Source organism: Pimephales promelas, chromosome 2, assembly GCF_988280905.1.
Source record: "Pimephales promelas chromosome 2, fPimPro1.hap1.1, whole genome shotgun sequence".
Classification (NCBI taxonomy): domain Eukaryota; kingdom Metazoa; phylum Chordata; class Actinopteri; order Cypriniformes; family Leuciscidae; genus Pimephales; species Pimephales promelas.
The window spans coordinates 40,679,504-40,707,314 of NC_142770.1; the positions used below are offsets into that span (position 1 = coordinate 40,679,504).

Genomic DNA, 27,811 nt, shown 5'->3' on the forward strand with positions numbered 1-27,811 from the left:
GCTTTATTCTCCGCAGGAGCAGGACAACTGCGTGCTTGAAGCTCTGAGCTCTGTCCGTTTGTGAAGAAAAGTAAGTGTTTTTGTCATTTTCAAGTAGAGACATGCACGTTCGGGATGATTATGATATTATGGTGTCACATTAATCTTGTAAGTGCGTATTTGCACAATATGACATAATTCGTCGTTAATCTTTCTCAGAAAGCTGTGAAAGTGAAAGTGACAAAGTTAGGGCGTAACGTTAACCCATTCTCGGAATTAGTCTGAATTTATTTTAGCCATGCAGTTAATGTTTTCTTGCGTGGCTGGATGTTGGACTCTTGAATAATAATCACGTTGTTTGAATTTACCAAAACTGATATGCCGAAAACAAATCCCGGCTGGACAGTAAAAGGGATTTGCCGTTAGAGCGAGTCCGGATCGAACCGGGATCGACCAGACAGGATTCTGTTCGTAAATCAAACAGTTTGTCCCAAAATAATAATTAATTATCAATTTAAAGTTTGTTATTTGTATGGTCTGATGTGTGTAGTAGTCTAATTAATCGGGACAAGGGAGGTCCCTTACGGGAAAAATAAATTAGGCCCAAAATACGGGAAGTCTCGTATTTGCTATACTACTAAATGTAAATGTTTAACTAATTGTTAAAAGTACTGAATTGAAAGACGATCATAATGTTGTGTTTCATTGATTAAACCAAATGCTCTCATTACGTATTACAATAATCTTTTGTAAAAAAAAAAAAAAAAAAAAATGATTATGTGGATTGAAAATGTGTATAACTGTAAAAAAAATCATGGGATCCAGTTTTAAATGTACACTTTACTTATGGAAAAAGCATCAAAGCGAATAAAAAAAAGAAACCATTATTGATAAAAGAAATGCATACTCTTACTTTTGCTGTGGTTCTAAAGGCATTTGAGGTTCATTGAAGGGGTGTAGGGGGCAGCAATGTAGAGCAGGATATTTTTTACATTAGACATTTTTTGTTTGGAATTGTCTTTCTGTTTTATTCATTTTTTTTTGTCCCTTGCAATACAATTATACCATGTTTCAAGAACTCTTTCTGTAAGAACAACATGAGAACAGCAAGGTAAGTTAATAAATAAAGATAATTGATTATCATTTATACATACCAAAAATGTATACACACCGCACCCACACGTTTCTCTGTTTAATTTTCTTCTTAAAACGAGAAGATTGTAAGTGTGCTGGCTCTGTTGTGAAAATAACTTTAATATTGCTAAACGAGCTCCACTGTAAGACATCCATTTAGCTACTTCGGCAAACAACAAGTGACGGCGTTGACCGTTGAGTATTCTTCTGCGCATGCGGGTCACTTCTTGGTCATTTCACGTTTCACACAGGAGATCACAAAAGGTCGCATTTAATTGGAAATGTGAATGGTCTTGCAAAAATGGTTTTGAGCATTAAGCCCTGCAGTGTGAACGTAGCCTAGGTGTTTGCTCTCTTTTTGGGTGGCCTGCAGCTCCTCCAAAAGTTTGAGTCTCCTTTTTAAAGGGATAGTTCACTTTGAAATTAATTTTTGGTATGTTTTATCTTACCTCAAGGGCATCCAAGATGTAGGTGTCTTTGTTTCCGCAGTATTTTGATATTTTTAGGTCAAACCGTTCTTGTTTGTCAGTCATATAATGGAGGTCTATGGTCACCACCTCAAAGAGCATGCACAGAGAAGTCCAAATTAAACATAATAATAATAATAATTCATTACATTTATATAGCGCTTTTCTCGGCACTCAAAGCACTTTACGTAGAGAAGGGAATCTCCTCAACCACCACCAATGTGCAGCATCCACCTGGATGATGCGACGGCAGCCATAGTGCGCCAGAACGCTCACCACACACCAGCTTACTGGTGGAGAGGAGACAGTGATGGAGGGAGCTTATGGCTACACTCTAGGCTTGCACGATTCTGGGAAAAATATGAATCACGATTTTTTAGCTTAGAATTGATATCACGATTCTCTGCAACGATTTTTTTTTCTCATGAAGTGTAGTTTATTGCACACATGAACTATGACAAAACAAAACAAATTGGCAGTAACAAAATATTTGTTTTGGCACCTATAGAATATTGCACATCACCACAAGCCTGTAAACATAGAGGCTTCAATGAATAAAGAAGAAACACTATTTAACTTCTTGCCTTTTGTACAATTAACATTCAACTGGACATTCAATTAGGTTACCAAAAATAGAAGTTTAACGCACTGCGCTGAATATGGCCTGAACATGGCCCTAAATAGGCTAATTGAAACATCATTCAACATTCTGAGCGTTCAGTGTCTAAAGAAAAGGAGCATCAATGGCCATTGAAGTGCAGTTGCAGTATCAAAAATGTATAATTTATTTTGTATATATAGCAGGTAGGGCTGTAGTCAACCACAGAAATCTTTAGTCGACCAAGGTCTTGTCCTGCGCAACAATTAGTCGACTAAAAAACACACAAAAAAACAAGGATGTTTTGATTGAACATTTTTTAGACAATTGTCATAGAGCATTTATGAAACAACAACGAAAAAACATCAAAAATAAATAAAACTATGAAATTAAGTGATTTTTTTTTTTACTGCAAAAAGTGAGGTCTATGACAGTCACAATCGCGCACCTGATTACACCAAACGCAACAAAAAATATAACTGCTATCTGCCACATAATGAAAAATCTCTCGTTTATACAGGCTTTATATTCTTCTACAAAGCTATGGGTTAACTTTTGTCCAGCCGATCTAGGCGTTTTAAAATAACACAAAAAACAAAACAAAAGCCTTCAAATCAATCTGAAATAGGCTGTGTTGTAAGAAAGCATATATGTTTATTTTCGTTTTGTTACATTATTTAGGCTATTTTTTAAATGTGTCAAGTGTACAAATAAAAACTAAAACATATTTAGAAAACACAATCTGAGTCAGCATGATAAAGCCGTTAAAAGGGCTGCTCACGTCTTTTGTGCGCTCAAGTTCGATTTTAAATGTAGGCACGTGATGTGCGCGCTCATAATGGAGCAACACGATCGATTATTATTAATTATTATAATGGAGCAACACGATCGCAGTCGCCTACCTCCACAAAAATGTAGCCAGACAAAAGATTTGGATTTCTTGGACATTTTGTCGACTAAACAAGTAGCGTGAACTGAATGAATACAGCAAAACTACCTACCGGTATATCCCTTACTGAGCGCGAGCAGCAGCGCAGCCAGCCACAGGTGCGCTTCCCGAGTGTATTATGTGTGTGCGCTAAACTGTGGCACAGTTACAAAAATAGCCTAAATTAAAGCATTTAAAGTTGGGGATAAAACATAGGCTAATTATATTTAGAATACAGTAATAAATAACTGCTTTAAAAAGGAATAAATATCAAGGAGTAAATCATTGAAAATGTATTTCTATTGGTAAAAAAAAAAAAAAAATGCGACTGGTCGACCAATAAGAATGTCAGTCGACCAAGACGGCATCGACTGATTTGTCGACTAAACGACTAAAGTTGACAGCCCTAATAGCAGCACATTGTCTTTAATTGCTGGCCTTTTAGTAGTTTAATTTTTCTTGAGCCAACTCCACACACCTGTAAATGAAGGCTTCAATGAAAAAAGAAAATTTGACATTCAATTAGGCTCTAAAAATTGTAACATAAATAAGCATAAATAAAACACAAATCTGACAACCTACTAGGCATCAGTGACAAAAGAAAATGAATATTAATTTGGCCATTACAAAAGAGTAAATTAAATGATATTTTCTTTGGGACATATGCCTCTCATATAACCCTGAATATTGCACTTAAAGATTCCTGGCCCGAAACACAAGTCTATCAACATGCTCTGGCTTTAGTGATGCACGGTGGCATGTCACAATGTTGCCCCCTGTACTGAACAGCCGCTCAGAAGGTGAGCTGGTAGCTGGAATGCATAGCTATTTCTTCACCAACACAGACAACCGTGGATATACATTGCTATTTTGCCGCCACCAGATTAAGGGGTCATCTTCACTGTCGAAGTTGCATGTCAGAAGATATGCCTCCAGCTCAGAGAACACTGCTTGCTCTAGAGAAGAGGACTTGTCGTCATTGCCTTGTGCTGCTTTGAAAAAACTTCCCAGAGTCTTTCGGCCCTTCTTCATGGGGGGTGCTGGGGAGGCATTTGGCTGGGGATTTAAAATGAATTAATAATCTCAATCAATATTAAGTAATATAATATCACAACAGTTCAGGACTACAAAATTGTATTGAAATGTGGAAATGACCTTACCGTAGCTAGAGTTATGCCAATCATCTCGTTTGTCAGTCGCGCTCTAACAGTAGCTTTTTTCTCCTCACTGATGTAGTTCATCTTGAACCTAGGATCAAGGGTTGTGGCCATGTCGAGTAGATCCTGAGTTTGGGGATCACTGTACTTCTCTTGCAGAAATTTCAGGATTTTTGACTTGATTAATTTGGTGAATTCTGTCTCATCCTCTTGCACAGCCAAAACAGAGGTTTTGAAAAGGTGGAGAACCGGCTTCACAGAGGATATGCTGACATATAGTTCTCCAGAGAGGGCATCAGTGAATTCAGCGAGAGGACTTAGGGTGTTGTTCATTGCCTCAAGTACCTCTATGTCCTGCCATGTGGGCACTAGGTGTCTAACCTTTTGATCATTAAGGACCTGTGAAATGGCTAGAAGCTGTTCCAGGATCCTCTGAATCATTTCTTGCCTTGATCCCCATCTGGTTGGGCACTCTGTTTTTTAACTGTGACAGTCAGACAGACACACACACACACACACAATCACAGTTAAACACACACACAAACAGTTAAACAAACACACACACACACACACAGTCAGACAGACAGTCACAGTTAAACACACACACACAGTCAGACAGACACACACAATCACAGTTAAACAGACACACAGTCAGACAGACACACACACAATCACAGTTAAACACACACACACACACACACACAGTCAGACAGACAAACAGTTAAACACACGCACACAGTCAGACACACACAATCACAGTTAAACACACACACACACACAATCACAGTTAAACACACACACACACACACAATCACAGTTAAACACACACACACACAGTCAGACAGACACACACGCACACAGTCAGTCAGACAGACAGACACACACAATCACAGTTAAACACACACACACAGACAAACAGTCACAGTTAAACACACACACACACACAGTCAGACAGACACACACACGAACTCGCCAATTGCCAGATGTAGCCTATGGCCAAAACATTGCAGCCTGGTCCAGTTGTTGATGGAGATTGCCTTCACTATGTTTGATCCATTGTCTGTTGTTATACATGCCATTTTCTCCTCTTCTAAACTCCAAGACGCTAGGGCATTCTTCAGTCCCTGTGCCAAGATCTCACCTTTGTGGTCGTCGGGGGAAAAAGCAGTCTGTAGGCACTTGCTCTTCATGGTGAAATCAGTCGCTATGAAATGGACAGTTAGGCTCATGTACGGTTCCATTGTTCGGCTGGACCATCAATCCGTCGTTGCTGAAAAATAATCCGCTTGCTGCACTTCTGCCTCGACTACGGTGCGCACTTTCTTGGACATAGCTGGCAGTGCAACGTATGAAAAATAGTTGCGGGATGGTATTGAGTAACGTTTGTCCAATGTATGCATCATCTTTTTAAATCCGTCACGTTCTACGATGTATATCGGAACCATATCTTTTGCTAGATGGTAAGCTATGGCTTCTGTTATTTCTTTACTCTTACTGGAGTTATTTGGGTATGGCGTCGAATTTTGCAAGGTGTCCGTAATAGATGTCTGCGTTTTTGGGCGACTTTCGGACCTCTTGCCGCCTTGTAACGTTATGGCTTCATCATATTGCACTTTGTGGTGACGTTTGAGGTGCTGGTAAAGGTTCGTGGTGTTACCTTGCGGTGCTGCAACAAGGGCAAAGCATAACTTGCAATTACATTAGACTGACCCTCGTCTTCTATCCAAAATACTTCCACACCACCGAATGTGAGCCTTTTCTTGGAACAAGTTTGGGTTGAGACTGAGTGGTTGGCTGATTTTCGGCACTAAGACCTGGGTTTTCGTCTATTTCCATTTTGTTTATTAACTACCGCGCTCGCTCGACGAGTGAAAAGCATGACTAAAAGGTGCTTTGTCATTGGCTGAGCGTGAAGCCCTGAACGTTGTGAGAGCTGTCCTTTCAAAATAAAGGCCGATTTCTTTTTTCTTTTTTTAAAATCAAAGTCGTTTAAAATTGAATCGTGAACAGGGTGAATCGAGATCGGCATTTTTATAACGATTTATCGTGCAGGCCTACTACACTCGCTTTGTAAATCATATTTTTTTTGTATATAGCTTGATTATATCTGAATTTTACCTGTATATTTTGACATTTACAACTTGTATTTACATTTAAACCTTTTAAAATGCTTCATTGAGCATGTTTGTGTTTTTTGTGGTAGAAAAGCTATAATATTTCTATTCGGATTTTGTGTTTTTTGTGTGATTTTGGGTCCAGTATGTTGATACAGTACATCAAAGTGATAAACTAATTGTCTGGTCATATAGGTGATGTTGTGCTGAAAAAAATGATACCAAAAATTGGCATGGTAAACATTTGTTTATGTCGCAAAATTAAAAAATAAAAATGTACTCAAAAAGGGCCAAAATAGCCCAAGACTCCGAAGGGTTAAAGTGTTTATAGTGGAAATTGAATGTTTTAAATGTTCTCTGGAATGGTTCAAATTAAAACCAAAACGTCATTGACATGTTTAAAATGTTATAAAATGATTTTGGATCCCGTCTTACCAATTCCTGGGACATTTTGTATTTAACTATTTTATTCTATGATATGTTTGCTACTTATACTTTCCTGCACCCATTTTCATTCCCTCGACCACTAGAGGGCACATGTCTTTGACTTGACCGATTCCTATATTCCTTGCTCTCAATGTTGCCAGGGTAGCGGTTTTCCCGCACAATTTCAGGCCTTTAAGCATAAAAGCACCGAAAGGCATTCTATTTTATTTAACATGCATTTATCCACCGACATAATAGAGGGAAAACACCATTTACAGCCAATACAGGCAATTTAACATTGGAAATACATGGTTTTAAAGCTTTTTAACAGTTATAGTGCCACCTATGGTCCAATCTCCATGAAACTGTGCATGTTTCTTCGGCATGTTATGAGACATATGCTCATCAATTTTTGTGAAATTCTGAGTTTTCCTTTAGGATTTATATGATTTTTGGGTGCATTTTTGTCCCACTCCTTTTGTAAACGACCCTGTTATAGCCAATCAAAAGCAAAATTTTTCTTTTTTTCGATAATTATTTATCTAGAGAGTCCAGAGAATAGTACTTTTGGTTGCTGTAGCGCCACCTATGGGCCAATCGGGCTCAAACTCTGAAAGGTTCTCCACAATCTCCACAATTTTTTTAGCCTGACTACGTCAGACTTCCTACTTCCGCTAATTTAATTTCGCTCCTGTAGTGAGTCTGAGATAGCGGCCTATCTTTCAGTTTTCCACCAGCAGTTTTCCACCAGCCTAAAAACACAGCCGGCCAATCAACGAACAGAGGGCGGGCTGAGAGCCGTGACGTAGACGCTAAGCGCCGAGTGTACATTGTAGGTTAGAGAAATCAAAAACCGAAACCACCGCAGAAATGGGAAACAAGACACGGGATGCAATTCGCTCTGTTATGGAGAACATTCCGGGGTTTTTCAAACTGAAGCAAAGGTCGTTTACAGCCATGTTCACTCCGGTATTTCGCTCGCATTATCAGTGTTTACAGCTAGGACCGGCGTGTGCACTTCTGCCCCTCTAGGCAGAAAACAATTGTGTTGCCCCTCTATTTGCAACGTATACCAGCAAAAACCAGCTTGCTTGGCCATTATGTAGCATGCACAATGCGCATGTACTTTGATTCTCTCATCAACACAGATGCAGCCATTTTTATTTTTGCAAATCATTATAACAAGGAAAAATATTAACACTTCAAGCTTAATCATGTAGGCTACACAATTTTTTCAGGCTAATCGTAGTAATGACGGATCAGACCTGTTTGACCATAACTATATGCATAACTATAAGGACATAACCTACCCCCATTCAACGTCAGTTCTCCGTCTTTTACGGCCATGACAAGAGAGTCAGTCTCCTCGGCTGTGAACGCTCCTGTGCGCTCTTATAATCATATTATTATTATCATAATAATAATCCACCATATTTCGTTTCAACATCCTGCTGCATTAGTCCCAGATATGTGATTCAAGAACGATCTGTTCATTGCGTATGTCACGTGACAAATGAACGTAAGACTCAGAAGGTAAAGTGATTATTTATGTTCCCTGTAAATCATTTTTTACTGCATTATGATTTCTTAATTCAGAATACGATCAACATTGCGTAGGTGGATGTGATCGGGGAATTTGGCTGTTAAAATTATAACATTAAGCCACTTAAATAAACGAAATGACTCGAATGACTCAGAAAATCAGTAAAATGAACTTCCTATTCATGACTCGTGAGAGCAGCGGCTCGTCCTCGCTGGGCGGCGGAAGCTAAATCATTCATGACTCATGAGAGCAGCGGCTCGTCCTCGTGGCGCTGCGGGGCAGCGGAAGCTAAATCATTCATGACTCGTGAGAGCAGGGCAAGCCGACGCTGTGGGGCGGCCGCAACTCAGTAATTCATATAAATAACCTAGTTTGTGAATTGTTCATTCCTGGTTGGCACACATTTTGCAGCCCTTACAAAAGTGCCGCTCCCTGTTTACAGTGGAATAGAAGTTCGATCATAGATTTGAGTTCGATGCATAATGTCTCGATGCGGCCGTGTCGGTGCATAACATGCGTCATAAATAAACTTATCTGATTGGCTTACGGGTAACCAATGATTTTAAACTTCAGAGAAGCGCCCCCTTGCGAGAGAGAAAACACTTCTCTATTATGCCATTCCAGACTCTGTCTACGAAGCAAAGTGAAGTAGCAGAGTCTGGTATTACCAGGCTACAATTTTGCTCCAAATGGAAATCCGAGTCTTGAGCCAGGGATTACAGTGATGTAAAAACATTGAAGTTAAGTCAAACGGTCAAGGAGTTATGGGCAATTTAGTACTTTTGGTTGCTGTAGCGCCACCTATGGGCCAATCGGGCTCATACTCTGATAGGTTCTCCACATTTTGAGGCCCTACCATCTGACAAAGTTTCAGAGCTCCAGCCCTTACGGTTTGGGCTGCACGGTGCGTTTTAGGGGAATTTTTTCTTTCTTTCTAGCAAATACAATAGGTTTTCAGCACATTCGTGCTTGAACACCTAATTAAATTGTAGAAAAAGAAAAAATTAAAAGGGAACCGTTTATTAGTGTGTGTTGTTGATCACCGGGAATGAATATTTGGCAACAACCACTGTGGCGGGCGCTCTGGGCGGGCGCTGTCTATGGGTGGACGAGTGGTGTCTCATGTGTTTTTGACGTAAAATCACAAATCTAGCATCATCACATCACATTCGAAGTGTTCCACATGATGATAGAAAAACGTTCTGCAAATATTGCAAATGTGAAATCAGAGTTCACCACAGTGATCTAGTAGCTTATGCTGAGACTGAATAACATTAAAAAAAAACATTTGACACAGGCAAAGTTCCTTTCTAAGAACTAATGTTGCTGTGAAAGAGGAAGCTGGCTGCCCACGTTTGCTTTTCACTCAAGCACTTCAACTGTTGATCATTTAGGAAGTGACTACTAGGGTCAGAAAGAGGACAAGTTTGGTTTTTCAGCCATGGTTGAAAACATTGTTTTCACAATGAAAAACATTGTTTTCATTGAAACATTGTTTTCACAATGTATGAGATTGTGTTTCAGTGTGTGATATTAAGATTTTGGGTGAGACAAAATGGCAAAACTTTAAACTTAACACACACACACACACACACACACACATATATATAACCAGGTCAACTTTTATTTAAAGGTGCAATGTGTAACAAAGTTGAGTATCTATTAACAGAAATGCAATATGACATCCATAACTATGTTTTCAGTGGTGTATAAAGAACTTACTTAATTAGCCGTAATGTTTTTATTACCTTAGAATGAGACATTAATAGCTCCATAACCGCGGGAATCCCCTTCTATGAAGGTCGCCATGTTGTGACGTCATATTCCTACCGTAGCCGAACGCGAACACACAGTGCTACAGAACGCGTTTCATCACTACCTTGAAAGAGAAGTAGCGGAAAGCTGGAAGCTAGCCTTACACTCCGTGAGTAGTGACTTTTCCCTTGTGAGTGGTGTAAAATATGTAGTTGGGATTGTTTCATGTAACTTAGTTCTCCCTCGCTGTGTTATGGGTTTGTTATGTTGGGGATAGTGCTGTTACGTTCGTGAGACAGCTGATGATTAGTATTCATGTCATTGACCGTAAAACAGTACGTTACAGGAATCACTAACCCGTCGATAGAGACTTTTACTAAAGTCTTTTATCACTAAAGTCGATCGCGAAGATTTTTCAAAATCAGAGAAAAAAAAGCCTATTGTGTGTAGTAAATAGTATCTATGGGATGCGGAGATGACATGATTGTAACAGCGCGCGCACTTCCGACCTTTGGACTCATGCGGACGCGTCCCAGCTCAGCCACAGTAACAGCTCATATTAGCCAGCTAAACTATTACTACCCTGTTAGAAAAAATATATAGCTGCTCCCTCGCTGTATTATGGGTTTGCTACAGTATGTGGGGAGAAATGTGCTGCTGGTTACGTTTGTGAGACAATCAGCTGATTATTATTTTATTAAATTATATATTAAAACCCTTGATCCTCACCTGACTATGGCTTTGTAAACAGTATTCATGATGTGGTTTATAATGGACTGTGGTACAGAAACAGTGACAATGTTACACACTCTTGTCTTACTCTGGCTATTCTCTGCTGTCTCAGCCGACGAGTTGTTTGTCCCGTTTTAGCAACCGTAGCTTCTTCGAAAGGGAGGGGTGAGCAGTGGGCTGAGCCCTTAGTGCAAACCTGGTGCAAACTCGCAACCGAACCACTAGATGTCACTAAAAATCACACATTGCTCCTTTAAACAGGTTAATCTGTTCTCATTTGCAACCATATATATACAGGTGAAACTCGAAAAATTAGAATATCGTAAAGTTTGTAATAGAATATCGTAAAGTCAAAAGTTCATGTATTTCATTAATTCAAATTAAAAGTTGAAACTTTTCATGATATTCTAATTTTTCGAGTTTTACCTGTATATAGAGGGAATTTATATATATATATATATATATATATATATATTTATTGCACAGATATTAACCTGAATTATGCATCAAGTGCCTTTTAAAGTTACTGTTTAAACATATATTGTAATTTTTTAATGAACTGATAACATTTTATCACATTTTCAGAGCAGCCAAGTTTTGAAGTCTGGGTTGGGGACAAGGCCTGAATATCCAAATATTATTGATGAAAACATTTTTAAAAATGGAAATCATACTGATTTTAGTGTATAACATTTTTTGGTGGTGCAATAGATATAATTTGAAATAACTAAACTGTTTATTTTATAATATTGTATTTTTAACATGAATGTATAACCTGGGGACATAAAAGTTCCCCTAATTGAAGAATCACCATTTGTGAATATACACACACAAAATTCCAAAAGTATAAAAGCAGCAGGAACGAACTAAATATATATCCTATATTGGATATTAAAGGTCCCGTTCTTCACGATTCCATTTTTCCAACTTTATTTAGTGTGTAATGTTGCTGTTAGAGCATAAACAATACCTGTAAAATTATAAAGCTCAAAGTTCAATGCCTAGCGAAATATTTTATTTAACAGAAGTCCCCTTTGAAAGCATAAGGCGAACGTCCAGTTTGGACTACATCCCTCTACTTCCTTAGTTTTTTAATGACGTAACTAGGAATACACAAAAATAGGGGGCGTGGTCTTGTTGCGCTCCCACGGAGAAGAAGCACTTCAGCTGCGCATGAATCTCCAATTTATTGTAAGAGGCGTGACGTTTCCTGGCAACGTGCGATAAGCTGCTGTCGAATCACAACAATCAGAACTTGTTACGTGTTTCTGAAGGAGGGACTTCATAGAACAAGGAAGTCATCGGGCCGTTTTTATTGGACAGTGAAAAGAGCAATATACAGATTGTGTGAAAAATACAGTGTTTTTTTACACACGAAACATGAACACGTTATATTGCACACTGTAAACACAACCAAAGCTTCAAAAAACATGAAGAACGGGACCTTTAACATCTAATAGTGTAAATCGCAGCAGCAGCTTCAGGTTGGTAGTCCAAGGCATTGTTGTTTATCTTTACTTCCGGGGTTTTTCCCACCGGAGCCTAACTTTTGATTTCAAAATGGCGGCTGCGAATTAAAGTGTACAGCAGTAACAAGGAAATGCTATATCGCTGCTGTTCCATAAGCACAGCCAGAGAATGTATTAGCATTTTAATTCAGTCAATTCTTGTGCAGGTATGTTTTATTTTTGCTTTGAATCTTGAAATTATACAATTTTAAATAAAAAAAAAACTGTTTGTGAAGTTTTAGCTTAAAATAACCAGCAAAATATTTTTATTTAGCATGTTAAAATGGTCACTTTTTGAGGGTGAGCAAAAACGCACCATTTTTGTGTCTGTATATATATATATATATATATATATATATTTAATTTATATAAATTATATATATATATATATATATATAAAATTGGGCTAATTTTCATTCCATTTGGGCGGGTCATTGGGCTTGAAATATTTCTGGGACCTGGCAACCCTGCTTGCTCTTTAAGACCATGTGCTTTATTCTCCGCAGGAGCAGGACAACTGCGTGCTTGAAGCTCTGAGCTCTGTCCGTTTGTGAAGAAAAGTAAGTGTTTTTTGTTATTTTCAAGTAGAGACATGCACGTTCGGGATGATTATGATATTATGGTGTCACATTAATCTTGTAAGTGCGTATTTGCACAATATGACATTATTCGTCGTTAATCTTTCTCAGAAAGCTAAGGAAGTGAAAGTGAAAGTGACATGTTAGGGCGTAACCCATTCTCGGAATTAGTCTGAATTTATTTTAGCCATGCAGTTCACACACACACACACGCACACACACACTAGGGTTGCCAACTTCAGAGAAGAAAAATGTAAGACAATTGTTGTTGCTTACAGGAAAATAAAGGACACTCATGTCATTTCAGGTTTATATGCATTTAAAATTTTCTCAGACATAGCCTAAATATTTGTTTTGCTTAACCTATTTAGGCATAAAAAAAAAGTTTGGTTCCGGTTGGTTGTCAGTTGAGGTCATGGGTCGGTAGGGATTATTTTTCTTTTTTTCAGTGGCAGCAAGAGATGGGTAGGAAATTATTCAGGGCTCGACATTAAAGGGATAGTTCACAAAATAATTTTTTGATATGTTTTAGCTTACCTCAAGGGCATCCAAGATGTAGGTGTTTTTGTTTCCACAGTATTTTCAATTTTGATATTTTTTGGTCAAACCTAAAAATTTGCATAAAATTGCATAAAATAATAAAAGAAACGAACAAATACATGGCGAAAGTGGTAGACAGCAGAAGATGGGATTGGGATCATGATTGGAATTTTTGGGATGATTTTTAATAAAACTAGGCGGATGGAGGTATTAGTATGTGGCGTGTGCATGCCTATGAATGCATGTATTTTTATGTGTGCGAATATAAATAAAAGTATACTAAATGACAAAAAAAGACTTGTATAATATGTATTATAGTTCAGTTTGACGAACGATATCTGCCTCGTTTGTTAATAGCATTGCTGGAGGACAAGATGCATATAAAAAGACGGTGCTGTACAAAAACGTAAATTTATAGTTCGCCTCAAAGTTTTTTATTTGTGTATTTATTTAATTTTTATTATTTCTTCCCCAAGCTCATAAAATAAATTTGGGTCGCACATAAATTGACAGGGTCGGTCGGAAACCGGAAACAAACTTTTTTTTTTATGCCTTATGTACAATTTAATTCTAAAATGAATTTTAAGATCACACAAAAAAGTCATATTACACACAAACCACAGTTCAAAATAAGTAGAAAAAAATTATAGAAAGCTTTTGTAACATTATACACTAATCCATATTTATAAAAAAAAATGAAGTAATCTACTTTTATTCAGCAAGGACACATTAAAGTAATTACAAGTGACCGTAGACATTTATGTTACAAAAGCTTTTTTTATTAAAGATAAATCTCCTTTGAACCTTCTATTCATCAAATAATCCTGACTTTAAAAAATATAATAATCAGACATGTTTCTTGGGCAGCAAATCACATCAGCATATTATTCCCTCAGGAATATTTAAAGGGCACCTATTATGCCCCTTTTTACAATATGTAATATTGGTCTCTGGTGTCCCTAGAATGTATTTGTGAAGTTTCAGCTCAAAATACCCCACAGTTAATTTATTATAACCATTTGAAAATGTCATTTTGGGGCCTGCTTAAAAATGACCTGTTTCGGAGGTATATGGCTTTAAATGCAAATGAGCTGCATATCCCCTCCCTGCCTTTGGATGAGGGCGTAACTTGATACCCATGGCAGTCGGTAAGCAGAAGGGCTAAGAGAGTGAGAGACGCGCTGTTTTGAATGTCATTCAGCGTACGTTTGAATCGGAATATATAAATAGCACGAAGAGACTCCGGCAGAATAAACACAAATGAGAATGGACCAGTACGTCTCGGTATGGTTATTTGATACATTTATGTACTTTAGCATTGTAATCGTGTTCCCTTTGAAATGATGGGCATGTAACACACAGACACACATAAACACTAATGCTAGCGCATATTTTTTTGATATTACATACACATACTGTGATAAAGTTTGCTACGTACAAGCGAAATTACATTTATGCGAGGGAGCTGTGGCGTCATGTTTACTTGCCATACGGGTGCTTATGTGGCAAATGTGAGGAGATGGCTAACATACAGAAAAACAACATATATGCAGTTTTTAATACAATATCTTTAAATATATATAAACGTATGGTTACACACTATACAAACAAGGTTTAAATTATATAGCCTACACAGACATCCTACGACGACAACAACTTTAGACGCATTTGTTGTTGAATTGGCTGACATTGACTGAAAAGACTATTTGCTCAAAAATCATAAAACACACTTACTGTTACTGGATGTGACGGTGGATCGCAAACAGTAGATGACGATCCACAGTTGAGGATTAACTTTTAAGCCACAACAACAGGATTAACCCACGAGTCCACGACAGAACACTTATGTTTCCAAGAGACATAACAGGTAATGGAGGATGATGTGTACAGATCACCGAGGGCGGGGTCTAGGCCACAGCCACACTGTCAATCAACCCCCTGTCTCCCGTTCTACGTCACAAAGAGCTGAATCTCAGAACAGCTCGTTCTGAGGCAGTGCATATGATTTATTGAGATTGTAAAAAAACCACTGGGTGTATTTTTATCATTCTAGGGTGGTTTTGCTCACACACTGCCAACACACATTTATGTTCAAACACCATGTAAAAGTGAATTTTCCATAATAGGTGCCCTTTAATGTTTTCTTGCGTGGCTGGATGTTGGACTCTTGAATAATAATCACGTTGTTTGAATTTACCAAAACTGATATGCCGAAAACAAATCCCGGCTGGACAGTAAAAGGGATTTGCCGTTAGAGCGAGTCCGGATCGAACCGGGAGCGACCAGACAGGATTCTGTTCGCAAATCAAACAATTTGTCCCAAAATAATAATTAATTATCAATTTAGAGTTTGTTATTTGTATGGTCTGATGTGCGTAGTTAGTCTAATTAATCTAGGTCCCTTACAGGAAAAATAAATTAGGCCCAAAATATGGGAAGTCCCAGCTAATTCGGGACAGTTGGCAACCCTGACACACACACACACACACAAATTAGGAGTAGTGAGTATTGAACACATTCTGCAAATCGTATAGGCTAATGGTTTTTGGATATCTTAACATATTGATCTGTTAGCCATATTAAGATCATTTTGACATTCTACACCGTCATAGTTATGGAATTGTCCGAAAATTTATAAGAAAATATTTATAGAATTTATAGAAACTAGTGCAAAGTGCCCGGGCAAAATCAGTTTCTGTGTGTTTTTAGTAATTGTGTGTGTTTGAGTGCTAATTGTTAGAATTACACAGCAAAAGTTTAGTGACATTTTTAATTGTGCGTAGCTAATCCAAACAACGTCAAACTCTGCATTGCACTGTAGCAAGACACCCGTCAAGTGTGAAATCCATCAGACTAACACACACACAGACAGACAGACGTTCCTGCAATTTATAGATAGATTTCCTGCAATTTATAGATAGATAGTGCAAAATAATTCCCATGTGTTTTTAGCAATTGTTAACTTGGTTTGGTGTGTTTGAGTGCTCAAATGAATAAGCGTGACGATTGAGGGAGGAAACCTGCTTTTTTCGTCCCTCTGTCTCTGGTCCTGCGCTGTGCTCACTCAGTGTGTGTGAGAGGGGGAGTGGCCAGCGGCTAGAGCGGAAGCCAATGTGTGCTTCTTTTAGCGATATACTTAGCGATATCTTTATAGATATTCTGTTTTAGGATGCCAAACGATTATTATAATAATGTAATAATGATTTATATAATTATTCATATTACGTAAAATCCAGATAGGCCTAGCCTATAAATGAAAATTAATATTTCAAAAGTATATTTTACTTACACTATTGCATAGGAAAATTACAATAGTTTTCTCCTATTTTCTTCACTTGCAAGAAATAATCCCTTGAGCTTTTATTTTGGAGAAAACATCAGATCAGTGTGCACTTTTCTTTAAATCACGCAGCAGAAACTAAATGGCTATATAGGTTACTTAATTAGTGTTGTGCACAATGTCATATCACGGTTTCGGTGTTGGGAAAAGGGAGAAGAGAGAGTTCGGCAAAAGGCGGATTCGAACTCTGGTCGAACGCGTCAAAAATTGCTTTCAAGCACCTAACCCCCTCGCACTACGCCACTGCAGATATTAAGTTAGAGGTTGTTTTTTTTTTGCTAAAAACACAGGCACGTAGTGCAAATGTACACTCAACTCACGTTCAAAGTCATAGCAGCGCAGCGTCTCTCTGTGCATCGCAAAAGCCCCTGAACTTGCTTATAGTAATACAAAAAATAATAATACAGCACAAAAGAATGTCTAATTTAGCGTGAGATTTCTTTGTTGAGCGTGAGACCGTGAGATTGAGGCTGAGTGTCACGCCAGATGCGTGAGCGTTGGCAACCATGTGTATATTTCTGCAACTCAATTGCTCGCGTGACCTGTAACTGATTAAAGTTGTTTTAAATGTTCTCTCCGTCACCAGTGTTCTGACTATCTGACTCTTCACCAGGCTATCTGAACTATCCAGAGGTTCCACCTCTAAAAGGCTGTTGCTGGGGCTTTGAAGAAGGACAAGACTGCAAATATTCACGATGGTGAAGTGTAAAACAGACTGCCTTGAAAGGCCTCTGTCTCTGGCCTTTGAAAAGCTCGGTTGTGTTGTTGGTAGACATCCATGGGTGTTTATTATATCAGCTTTATGTGTGACTGCTGCCCTTGGATATGGTTTAACATTTCTTCACGAGAGGAAGGCAAATGATATTGAAGACCAGTTTACGCCTGTCAATGGACCTGCCAAGCTGGAGAGGGCGATTGTGGTGGAAAATTTCCCACAACCAGAAGAGTTTTCTCAGCTACGGCTTTCGTCTGAAGGCACTTATGCCTCGTTGATCATCACAGACTTACAAGGAGAAAATATATTAACTCAAGCAGCTTTTAAAGACATTATAGAGTTAGATAGACAAGTGAAAAATATGACGACAGGAAGCACTTTTGAAAACCTCTGTGCCAAAACAAAGGGAAGGTGCATGTCGAATGCAATTTTAGACATTATAAATTACAATTCTACTGAAATAGTTTCTTTAAAAATAGAATATCCAATGAATAATACCTTGTTTTTGGGATCAACCATCGGCGTTGTAGACCCAAAGCCAGAGAGCTCAGAGCTCACCAGTGCCAACGCAATCAGGCTTTTTTATTTCTTAGATGAGAAGAACACAGAGGAAAACCGTCTCTGGCTTGATGGCTTTCTAAAACTCCTCTCAAACTCTACAGAAAAGAAAACGGTAAGTAAAAATACTGTGAGTTATACAAATACAGTGCCCTCCACAATTATTGGCACCCCTGTTTAAGATGTGGTTGAGGACTTTTAAAAATTCTCCCTTTTTTTTAAACAACATAGAACCCAAATGCAAAAAAAGAGAAAAATCCAACCTTTTATTTAAGTACATTACTTTGGTGGTAAAAAAAAAAAAGTAAAAATTTAGAAAAATAAAAACTTCAAATCCTGTGTCCCACAATTATTGGCACCCCTAACAATTCCGCTGAAAAATGTAATTGATTTTTAAAAAAAATATATATTTTCTGTAGTTGCTAATGTTGGTCAGGATATCTAGGAACTTTTAATTAGTAATTCATGACTTCCTATTTCCCTGGGGTATAAATATGACATGACACAGAGGCCTAATTCTCTTACCCATTTGTCAACATGGCAAAGACAAGAGAACACACCATTCAAGTAAGGCAGATGTGTGATGACCTTTATAAGTCAGGCAATGGCTACAAGAAAATAGCCACTCACCTTATATTGCCCATATCTAAAGTTAGAGGAATCATTAAGAAGTTTAAAACAACAGGAACAGTGACAAACAAGGCTGAAAGAGGTCCCAAGTTTATCTTGCCACAACGCACTGTGAGGAGGATGCTAAGAAAAGTAAAAAAAAGTCCTAAGCTCACTGTCACAGAATTGCATCAAATAGTGGCATCTTGGGGTCACAAAATCTCCAAAACAACCATCAGACGCTCTCTACATGCCAACAAGATGTTTGGGAGGCATGCTAGGAAAAAGCCTTTTCTCACTAACACTGACAAACGTAAACTTCTGGAGTTTGCCAAGCGGCACTGGGACTTCATCTGGGATCGTGTGCTTTGGTCGGATGAGACTAAGATTGAGCTTTTTGGCAACAAACACTCTAAGTGGATCTGGTGTAAAACAAAATATGTGTATGCCGAAAAGTACCTCATGCCCACCGTGAAGTATGGTGGAGGATCTGTGATGCTGTGGGCCTGTTTCTCTTCCAAAGGCCCTGGGAACCTTGTTAGGGTGCATGGCATTATAAACACTTTGAACTACCAGGACGTATTAAATAAAAACCTGATGGCCTCTGCCAGAAAGCTGAAGATGGGTCGTCATTGGGTCTTTCAGCAGGATAATGATCCAAAACGTGTGGCAAAATCTACACAAAAATGGTTCAGTCACAAACTCAAGCTCCTCCCATGGCCATCTCAGTCCCCAGACCTCAATCCAATCGAAAACCTGTGGGGTGAGCTAAAGAGGAGAGTGCACAAGAGAGGGCCCAGGATACTGGATGATCTAGAAAGATTTTGCAAAGAAGAATGGTCAAAGATCCCTCTCTCTGTGTTCTTCAATCTTGTGAAATGTTATAGGAGGAGATTAAGTGCTGTCTTGTTGGCAAAAGGGGGTTGTACAAAGTATTAACATCAGGGGTGCCAATAATTGTGGGACACATGATTTGAAGTTTTTATTTTTTTAAATTTTAAAAAAATTTTTTACCACCAAAGTAATGTACTTAAATAAAAGGTTGGATTTTTCTCTTTTTTTGCATTTGGATTCTATGTTGTTTAAAAAAAAGGGAGAATTTTTAAAAGTCCTCGACCACATCTTAAACAGGGGTGCCAATAATTGTGGAGGGCACTGTATCTAATGACCAGGGCTTGAGATTAACACCACCCACCGGCCAAATTCATGTGTATTTCAGCGGTGGCGTGTAATGCAGTCACTGGTTGAATTGTATATAATACATACATTTTTTCAATTGTAGATTTTTTTTTTACACAATTTGATACAAATATCTGAAACGCTTCCAATACAAATTTTCTGCAGAATAGATTCAGGATACCAGGGGCCGGTTGCATTGTGCGCAAGTTACAACTTAGCCTAGTTTTGACGTAAATGGACTCTAAGTTACGACTTGCGCACTTATATCTTAAAAATATTTTTGCGTTGCACCATTAAACTTAGTTGAAGCGTAACTCTACGTTATTAAATAAATATTTACGGCAGCCGTTACTCCGAGGATGGAATAAAATATCAGAAAGGCTGAAATGCATCAAGCTCTTCTTTTACCCGACAGATGTAAATTCTTCAGACACGTATGATAATGCTTACATTTACACTCATTTACATTTTAATTAAGAGAAAACTATGTGAAAATATCACGTTGTTAGCGGCTCTTTAACACAAACCCGTCCTGAACAGCCGACGCTGTGTGCATCGTCCATGTTGAGCATGTCAAATATCAGTCATACTCAATAAACTTAATTTCTTTTATTTTTTTGTATCAATATTTACTATTGATCTCTTATTAATTTAATTTCAAATACAGTTTCTGAATGTCATTTCTATTTTATTTTTTCTTTTATTTATTATCTTTTTATACTTTTATACTATTTTTTTTCTACTATAATACTTTTTTACAGTAAATAAATAAATGGCACTTCAGCTGGGTCTATCCTGGTAATCTAGTTCCTCATCTGTAAAAAAATTTTGTTTTCCTGAAAATCCTTCATCCTGCATGGCATGGCATCAAAAAAGGCCAGCGCTTTATTTACATCTACTTTTCTCTGTGAATCGCGCGTCTCCGTGCGTCTCTCTATCTCTCAACTATATCAGCGCTTGGTTCATGCGTAATGACGCACACCAATGTTTACGAACATTGTAATTGGTCAAAAACCATCACGTGAAAACATCACGTGATATCCAAAATGGCAGCTAGCATCGAGCTAGTGGCAAAAACGATGGAATATTTATAAATTATGAACTTCAAGAGTATCAAAGTTTGATATACACGATTGGATTTATTGCTGAAAACCTCTGAAAGGAAGCACAAGTTCCAGGCTGGATAGAAAACCTTCTGTAAAGGCTAGAAAGACACCAAAGACACCCCCGTGATGGCTAGCTCGTTAGCTTTCTGCTGGAAAAAACAGTAAGAAAATCGATAAATCTGTCATCGAGTTATGTAAACATTTATCGGAGGTGGCCTGTGGCGTCGTCGACGATGCCGTCGGTCTCAGAGGGTTAAAGGACAACTCCGGTGCAAAATGAACCTAGGGTTTAATAACACATTAGAACCGAGTCAACCGTTCTCTGGAATTTGTTTTCATGATAATCGAATGTAAAGACTTTTATCTCTAAAAACTGTTTAGCTTATAGCGCTAGTATATGAAATCGCTAGTTAAAACCACTAACAAGGCTCAAAATAGCTCCACACTAACACGGGAACATAATGAGGGTCTCTACATGCAAACCGAAGCATTGAGAACTTTGTAAGTTAAGAAAATTTAATAAGAAGATACTTTATAAAGACAGTACATTACGCGTATGACCAGTCGAAGCATGAACGCGGTGCTCCACGATTTAAGTCACTGTGAGCTGAACTGTGACTTAAACCTATAGAAGTTTTCGACTGGTCGAGACTGTTTTCCAAGATGGCTCGATCTCACAGTTAAACAAGCGCATTGTCACAAGCGCAGCAGTCATCTACGTCACTCACCAATCAAATAAGGCTTTGGCGGGACAAAAATAAGCTTTGACGGCCGCCGAAAAAAAATTAATTGCAGGAAAAACCCTGTACATATATGTTACATGTACTTACCATTGTAATACCTGTAAATTATGCATAATTACATGCAACTAACCCAAAACCAAATCCTACCCTAACCGTTTAGTAAGTGCATGTAGGTGTTTAATATTACTCCGTACTTAAATATATAATTACACTGTAACAATGACACCTTAAAATAAAGTGTAACCCAGTGTTTGTTTGTTTTTTATTTCTACAGGTCCATGTGTCTTATTATACATCAATGTCACGACAGAATGAGCTTGAGACCAATTCAGACTCTGTTATCCCACTCTTCTTTCTTACGTATTCCCTGGCCATTACCATTTCAATTATGTCTTGTTTAAGGTATGAAGAGTTAAAAATATTTGTATAAACACTTCTATCCCTAGATCTGTGATTCCTCCTCCTCTTCCTCAGGATAGACTGTGTGATTGATCTCTATAGCATGTCCTCTTCCTCAGGATAGACTGTGTGATTGATCTCTATAGCATGTCCTCTTCCTCAGGTTAGACTGTGTGATTGATCTCTATAGCGTGTCCTCTTCCTCAAGTTAGACTGTGTGATTGATCTCTATAGCATGTCCTCTTCCTCAGGATAGACTGTGTGATTGATCTCTATAGCATGTCCTCTTCCTCAGGATAGACTGTGTGATTGATCTCTATAGCATGTCCTCTTCCTCAGGTTAGACTGTGTGATTGATCTCTATAGCGTGTCCTCTTCCTCAAGTTAGACTGTGTGATTGATCTCTATAGCATGTCCTCTTCCTCAGGATAGACTGTGTGATTGATCTCTATAGCATGTCCTCTTCCTCAGGATAGACTGTGTGATTGATCTCTATAGCATGTCCTCTTCCTCAGGTTAGACTGTGTGATTGATCTCTATAGCATGTCCTCTTCCTCAGGATAGACTGTGTGATTGATCTCTATAGCATGTCCTCTTCCTCAGGATAGACTGTGTGATTGATCTCTATAGCATGTCCTCTTCCTCAGGTTAGACTGTGTGATTGATCTCTATAGCGTGTCCTCTTCCTCAGGATAGACTGTGTGATTGATCTCTATAGCATGTCCTCTTCCTCAGGATAGACTGTGTGATTGATCTCTATAGCGTGTCCTCTTCCTCAGGATAGACTGTGTGATTGATCTCTATAGCATGTCCTCTTCCTTAGGTTAGACTGTGTGATTGATCTCTATAGCATGTCCTCTTCCTTAGGTTAGACTGTGTGATTGATCTCTATAGCGTGTCCTCTTCCTCAGGATAGACTGTGTGATTGATCTCTATAGCATGTCCTCTTCCTCAGGATAGACTGTGTGATTGATCTCTATAGCATGTCCTCTTCCTTAGGTTAGACTGTGTGATTGATCTCTATAGCGTGTCCTCTTCCTCAGGATAGACTGTGTGATTGATCTCTATAGCATGTCCTCTTCCTCAGGATAGACTGTGTGATTGATCTCTATAGCGTGTCCTCTTCCTCAGGATAGACTGTGTGATTGATCTCTATAGCATGTCCTCTTCCTCAGGATAGACTGTGTGATTGATCTCTATAGCATGTCCTCTTCCTCAGGTTGGATTGTGTCAGGACGAAGGTGTGGGTGGCTGTGTTCGGTGTGGTCTCCGCTGGGATGGCCGTGTTGGCCAGCTTTGGTCTGCTGCTGTCCTGTGGGATACCGTTTGCCATGACTGTGGCCACAGCCCCCTTTCTGATTCTGGGTAAATGTCATGCATTTCATCACCTGATAGGTGTCTAACAGCTGATGTTCACAGGCTCACCATCTCTGCTGTCCTCCAGGTGTTGGTGTTGATGACATGTTCATCATGATCTCCTGCTGGCAGAAGACTGAAGTTCATAAAGCCGTTGATCTTCGTTTAGCAGAAACGTACAAAGAGGCCGGCGTGTCCATCACTATCACCACGCTGACAGATGTGCTGGCTTTCTACATCGGCCTCATGACGCCCTTCCGCTCAGTTCAGTCCTTCTGCATGTACACCAGCACAGCTCTTCTGTTCTGCTACATCTTCAACATCACCTTCTTTGGTGCGTGTCTCGCGCTGAATGGTAGGAGAGAGAAAGGCAACAGACACTGGCTGACCTGCATGAAAGTCCCAGAAGCCACTGGTGATGGTGGAGGCTGTTGTGTTGGTGGGGCGTATGATAAAAACACAGAAAAGGAATTTGAATTGCCAATAGATTCATTCTTTAAAAACTATTATGGCCCTTTTCTGACAAGGGTGTGGGTTAAGGCGCTCGTGTGTCTGGTCTATGCCGGGTATTTGGCAGTCAGTATCTATGGATGCTTCCAGATGAAGGAAGGTCTAGATCTGAAGCATTTAGCAACAGATGCTTCATATGTTGGTAGTTACTATGATAAAGAAGATGAATTCTTCTCTGCCTTTGGGCCCAATGTCATGTTAGTTATAAAGGATGAAGCATTTCAGTACTGGAACCCAACTGCTCGCAAAAGTCTTGATTTGTGTTTGGAAAATTTCCAAAATCTGAGTGTGGCAGATTCAGGCATTTTACCGATTTCTTGGCTGAGTGAATACATGCAGTTTGGACAGAATGCAGGTTTAAATTTAGACAATGAAAAACCCTTCAAAAGCTATTTAACTTCATTTCTTAATCTGTCTGGTTTTAGTCAAGATGTTAATTTCACTAACAATCAAATCCATGCCTCACGTATGTTCATTCAAACTGTGAACATCCGCACTGCGATCGATGAGAAGAACATGCTGAATGCATTTAGGGAAACCGCAGAAAAATGTGGGAAATTGCAGACACCCGTTGATCTGATAGTGTATCACCCCGCATTCATCTATTTCGACCAATATGCCGTCATTGTCAGTAATACAATCCAGAATATAGTAGTTGCTACATGTGCAATGCTAGTCATTTCACTCCTGTTGATCCCAAACCCTCTTTGCTCTCTCTGGGTGACGTTTGCCATCGCGTCTGTCATTGTGGGAGTGGCCGGTTTCATGGCATTTTGGGATGTTAGTTTAGACTCTGTGTCTATGATTAATCTTGTTATCTGTATCGGGTTTTCTGTCGACTTCTCTGCTCACATATCCTATGCTTATGTGTCAAGTGAAAAGTCCTCAGCGAATGAGAGAGCCACAGATGCCGTCACTAAACTGGGCTATCCGATCATTCAGGGTGCCGTGTCCACTATCGCAGGTGTGGTGGTGCTCTCGGCGGCTAAAAGCTACATCTTCAGGACCTTCTTCAAAATCATGTTCTTAGTCATTCTGTTTGGGGTCGTCCATGGCATCATATTCATACCGGTGTTCCTGACCTTCCTCGGCACTTGTTGTAACAGTCATGTTATGAAAAATATTCCAGAGCAAAGTGAAATTATTGCTTTCACAGAGTCTGCTAATCCTGACTGTTGCTGAGCTTACTTTACTGATTTTGCGTGTTGAAGTTACTGTGATGGATTTTTTAACCCCCTGGGGACCAAGGTGTATTTGGGGTCCTTGAGATGTTCTGACATGCCCTGAAATTTGTACTTTTTTCAGTTGCTTATAAACATATTAATGGCACTGGTGAAAGTACATTCTATTTAGCACAAACAGGACTACCATAATATGTGAGCGAAATGTATGTACATGTTTGTATTTTTGAGAGAATATTGTTTATGCCCCATCATGAATAATTAGCTGATTCTCACCTGAGAGACAAAGACCCGCATAATAATGAGCCTTTCATTCAGGTGAGTCAGACAAGAAAATATTTAAAGGACAACATACATACATATTTACATATATATATATATACAATTTTGCCCAAAATTAATCATACCCCTGGTAAATATGATTAAAAACAATGCTGTGTATCTGAATAAGTCCAGATTAAATTGTACACATGGGGTACTTTTATCCTTGTGTGCACCAAACCCATCTAGTGAGTTTGCTGTCAAAAAGCTCTTTTTTAAGTTTCATCTGACCACAGAAGCCTGTGCCGTTTGAAGATCCAGTCGTGTCTGACCACTGAATATGCTGGAGTTTGTTTTTGGAGGAGTGAGGAGCATTTTTCTTGAAACCCTCTCAAACAACATGTGGGGATGCAGGGGTTGTTTGATCATTTTTTTAGGTTTTCTGACCCCCAAGACTCAACTAATCTCTGCAATTCTCCATCTGTGATCCTTGAAGAGTCTTTGGCCACCCAAACTTTAACCCTCACCGTCCATTAAGAAAATATAGACACACACCCTCTTCCTGGCAGAATCGTAACATCTTTAGTTGATTATAACTTCTTACTTATTGCCCTGATGGTCAAAATGGGGATTTTCAATTCTTTAGCTATTTTCTTACATCCACTTTCTATTTTGTGAAGCTCAACAATCTTTTGATGCACATCAGAACCACGTTCTTTGGTTGTATTCATTGTGATGGATGATACAGGGAATTCAGGGAAAACTCCTGTGAAACAAGAAGTCATGACTGGACAATTTCATGTTCCTAGTCACCCTGGTGTGCTAAAAAAGGTAAATATTAATAGGAATATACTTCATAGATATTTTATTCATAAAAAAATTTTAGGGGTATTAATAATTGTGGCCAACGTGTTTTAAAGAAATACATTTATTTTATAATGTGATTTCTCCCCCATTTTCAATTATTTTTACTTCATAGAAAGGTTAGATTTTTGCCAATTTTTTGAATGAAATCAAAAGAATAAACGATGCAAATTTATTTTTTACAGCCATTTGTATCATATTTATCAGGGGTATGATTAATTCTGGGTCCAACTGTATATATATATATATATATATACAGTATATATATATATATGTATAAATATATATAAAAATGTATAAAAATACTATAATTTTAGTCATACCTGGAAACAAATCCTGGTCAAATAGCTTATATGGGCCATTGTGTAGAATTGGTTCAAAGAGTTGGAAACACCTTGAAAAGAAAATTATTTTTGCATATTAAGTATTATTTTTAAAGTAGGCCATTTACATTTTATAATACATATTTCAAAGTTAAGGATTCATTATTTTGATATGTGTATTGCATTAGCTTGCATTGGATAACAGTTGATTAGTTTATTTTTGACAATACATACTATATATTTAACATATGAGCAGAAACTGTCAAACTAAAGCTTATTTGATGTTAATTTTATAGTAAAAAATGTATAATCTATTTCGTCTGTAATAGTAGGCTATGCATCTGTGCGTCTGCTTCCGTGTGCTCCTCGAAATGAAACAGGTAACTGAGGTAACTTTTCCAGTAGGCTATTATTTTGACAGTATTATTCCTCACAGCGCAGCAACACGAGGTAAGGGTTAGATTTGTGATAAACTATATGTTTTATCTCCAGCTGATATGGGCGTTTTCATGGGTTGCCTCAACATTAGTGTTTGAATAGTTTGCGCTCTCAGTGGGGACCCTCTATGGTTTATAATCATGTATTGATTTTATTTATATGACCATTAATGTCGGAGTATTTTAAGTCTATGTTGCAGCTTTGTGAAAAAAACGTGGGGGATTTTGAATGTTTTTGGCCCTCAGGGGGATAAAGAATATGATTTTTAATTGAATTAATTGTATATTGAACTAACCATGTTTCTAACATTATTGCTTTTACCGACTGAAACAATCATTGCTAGAAGATGACATGTTAACCCTCTGGGGTCTGAGCTGTTTTCTGGGTCCTGGAGGTGTTCTGACATGTGTGCTTTTTTCAGTTACTTGTGACATTTTCATGGCTAAAGTATTATTACACTGTGTTCAGCATATTACACATTATTGTAGCTTTGAGATAATGACATTTATGCGTGGTTTGTGAAAAAACTAAAACAAATGTCACTGAAATAAGGTAATAAAACCCATACTGAAGACTTTTGAAAATTGTATTAGCCTAGTGTATTTGCTCCAAAACTATGTGCCATACTGAAGACTTTTGAAAATTGTATTAGCCTAGTGTATTTGCTCCAAAACTATGTGAAAATCTTCCTGACTACTCATTCAGATAATACAATAAAGTCTTTTAAAAAATGTTTGACGTGTTTTGAGGAAGATAGCTTTTTGCGGGGA

At 38.3% G+C, this 27,811-nt stretch overlaps 1 protein-coding gene and 1 pseudogene across 1 annotated transcript; one reads left to right on the plus strand and one right to left on the minus strand.

Moving 5' to 3' along the window:
• On the plus strand, positions 1-27,774 carry LOC148997398 (patched domain-containing protein 3-like). Its single transcript, XM_089119028.1, has 6 exons — positions 1-70; positions 12,848-12,901; positions 17,413-18,187; positions 21,984-22,111; positions 23,328-23,473; positions 23,553-27,774. Exons 3-6 carry the CDS (start codon positions 17,495-17,497, stop codon positions 25,154-25,156), a joined length of 2,571 nt encoding a protein of 856 aa, XP_088975154.1. The 5' UTR covers positions 1-70; positions 12,848-12,901; positions 17,413-17,494; the 3' UTR covers positions 25,157-27,774.
• LOC148997399 (E3 SUMO-protein ligase ZBED1-like) lies at positions 3,800-4,704 on the minus strand (annotated as a pseudogene).
• Positions 27,775-27,811: the final 37 nt, after the last annotated feature.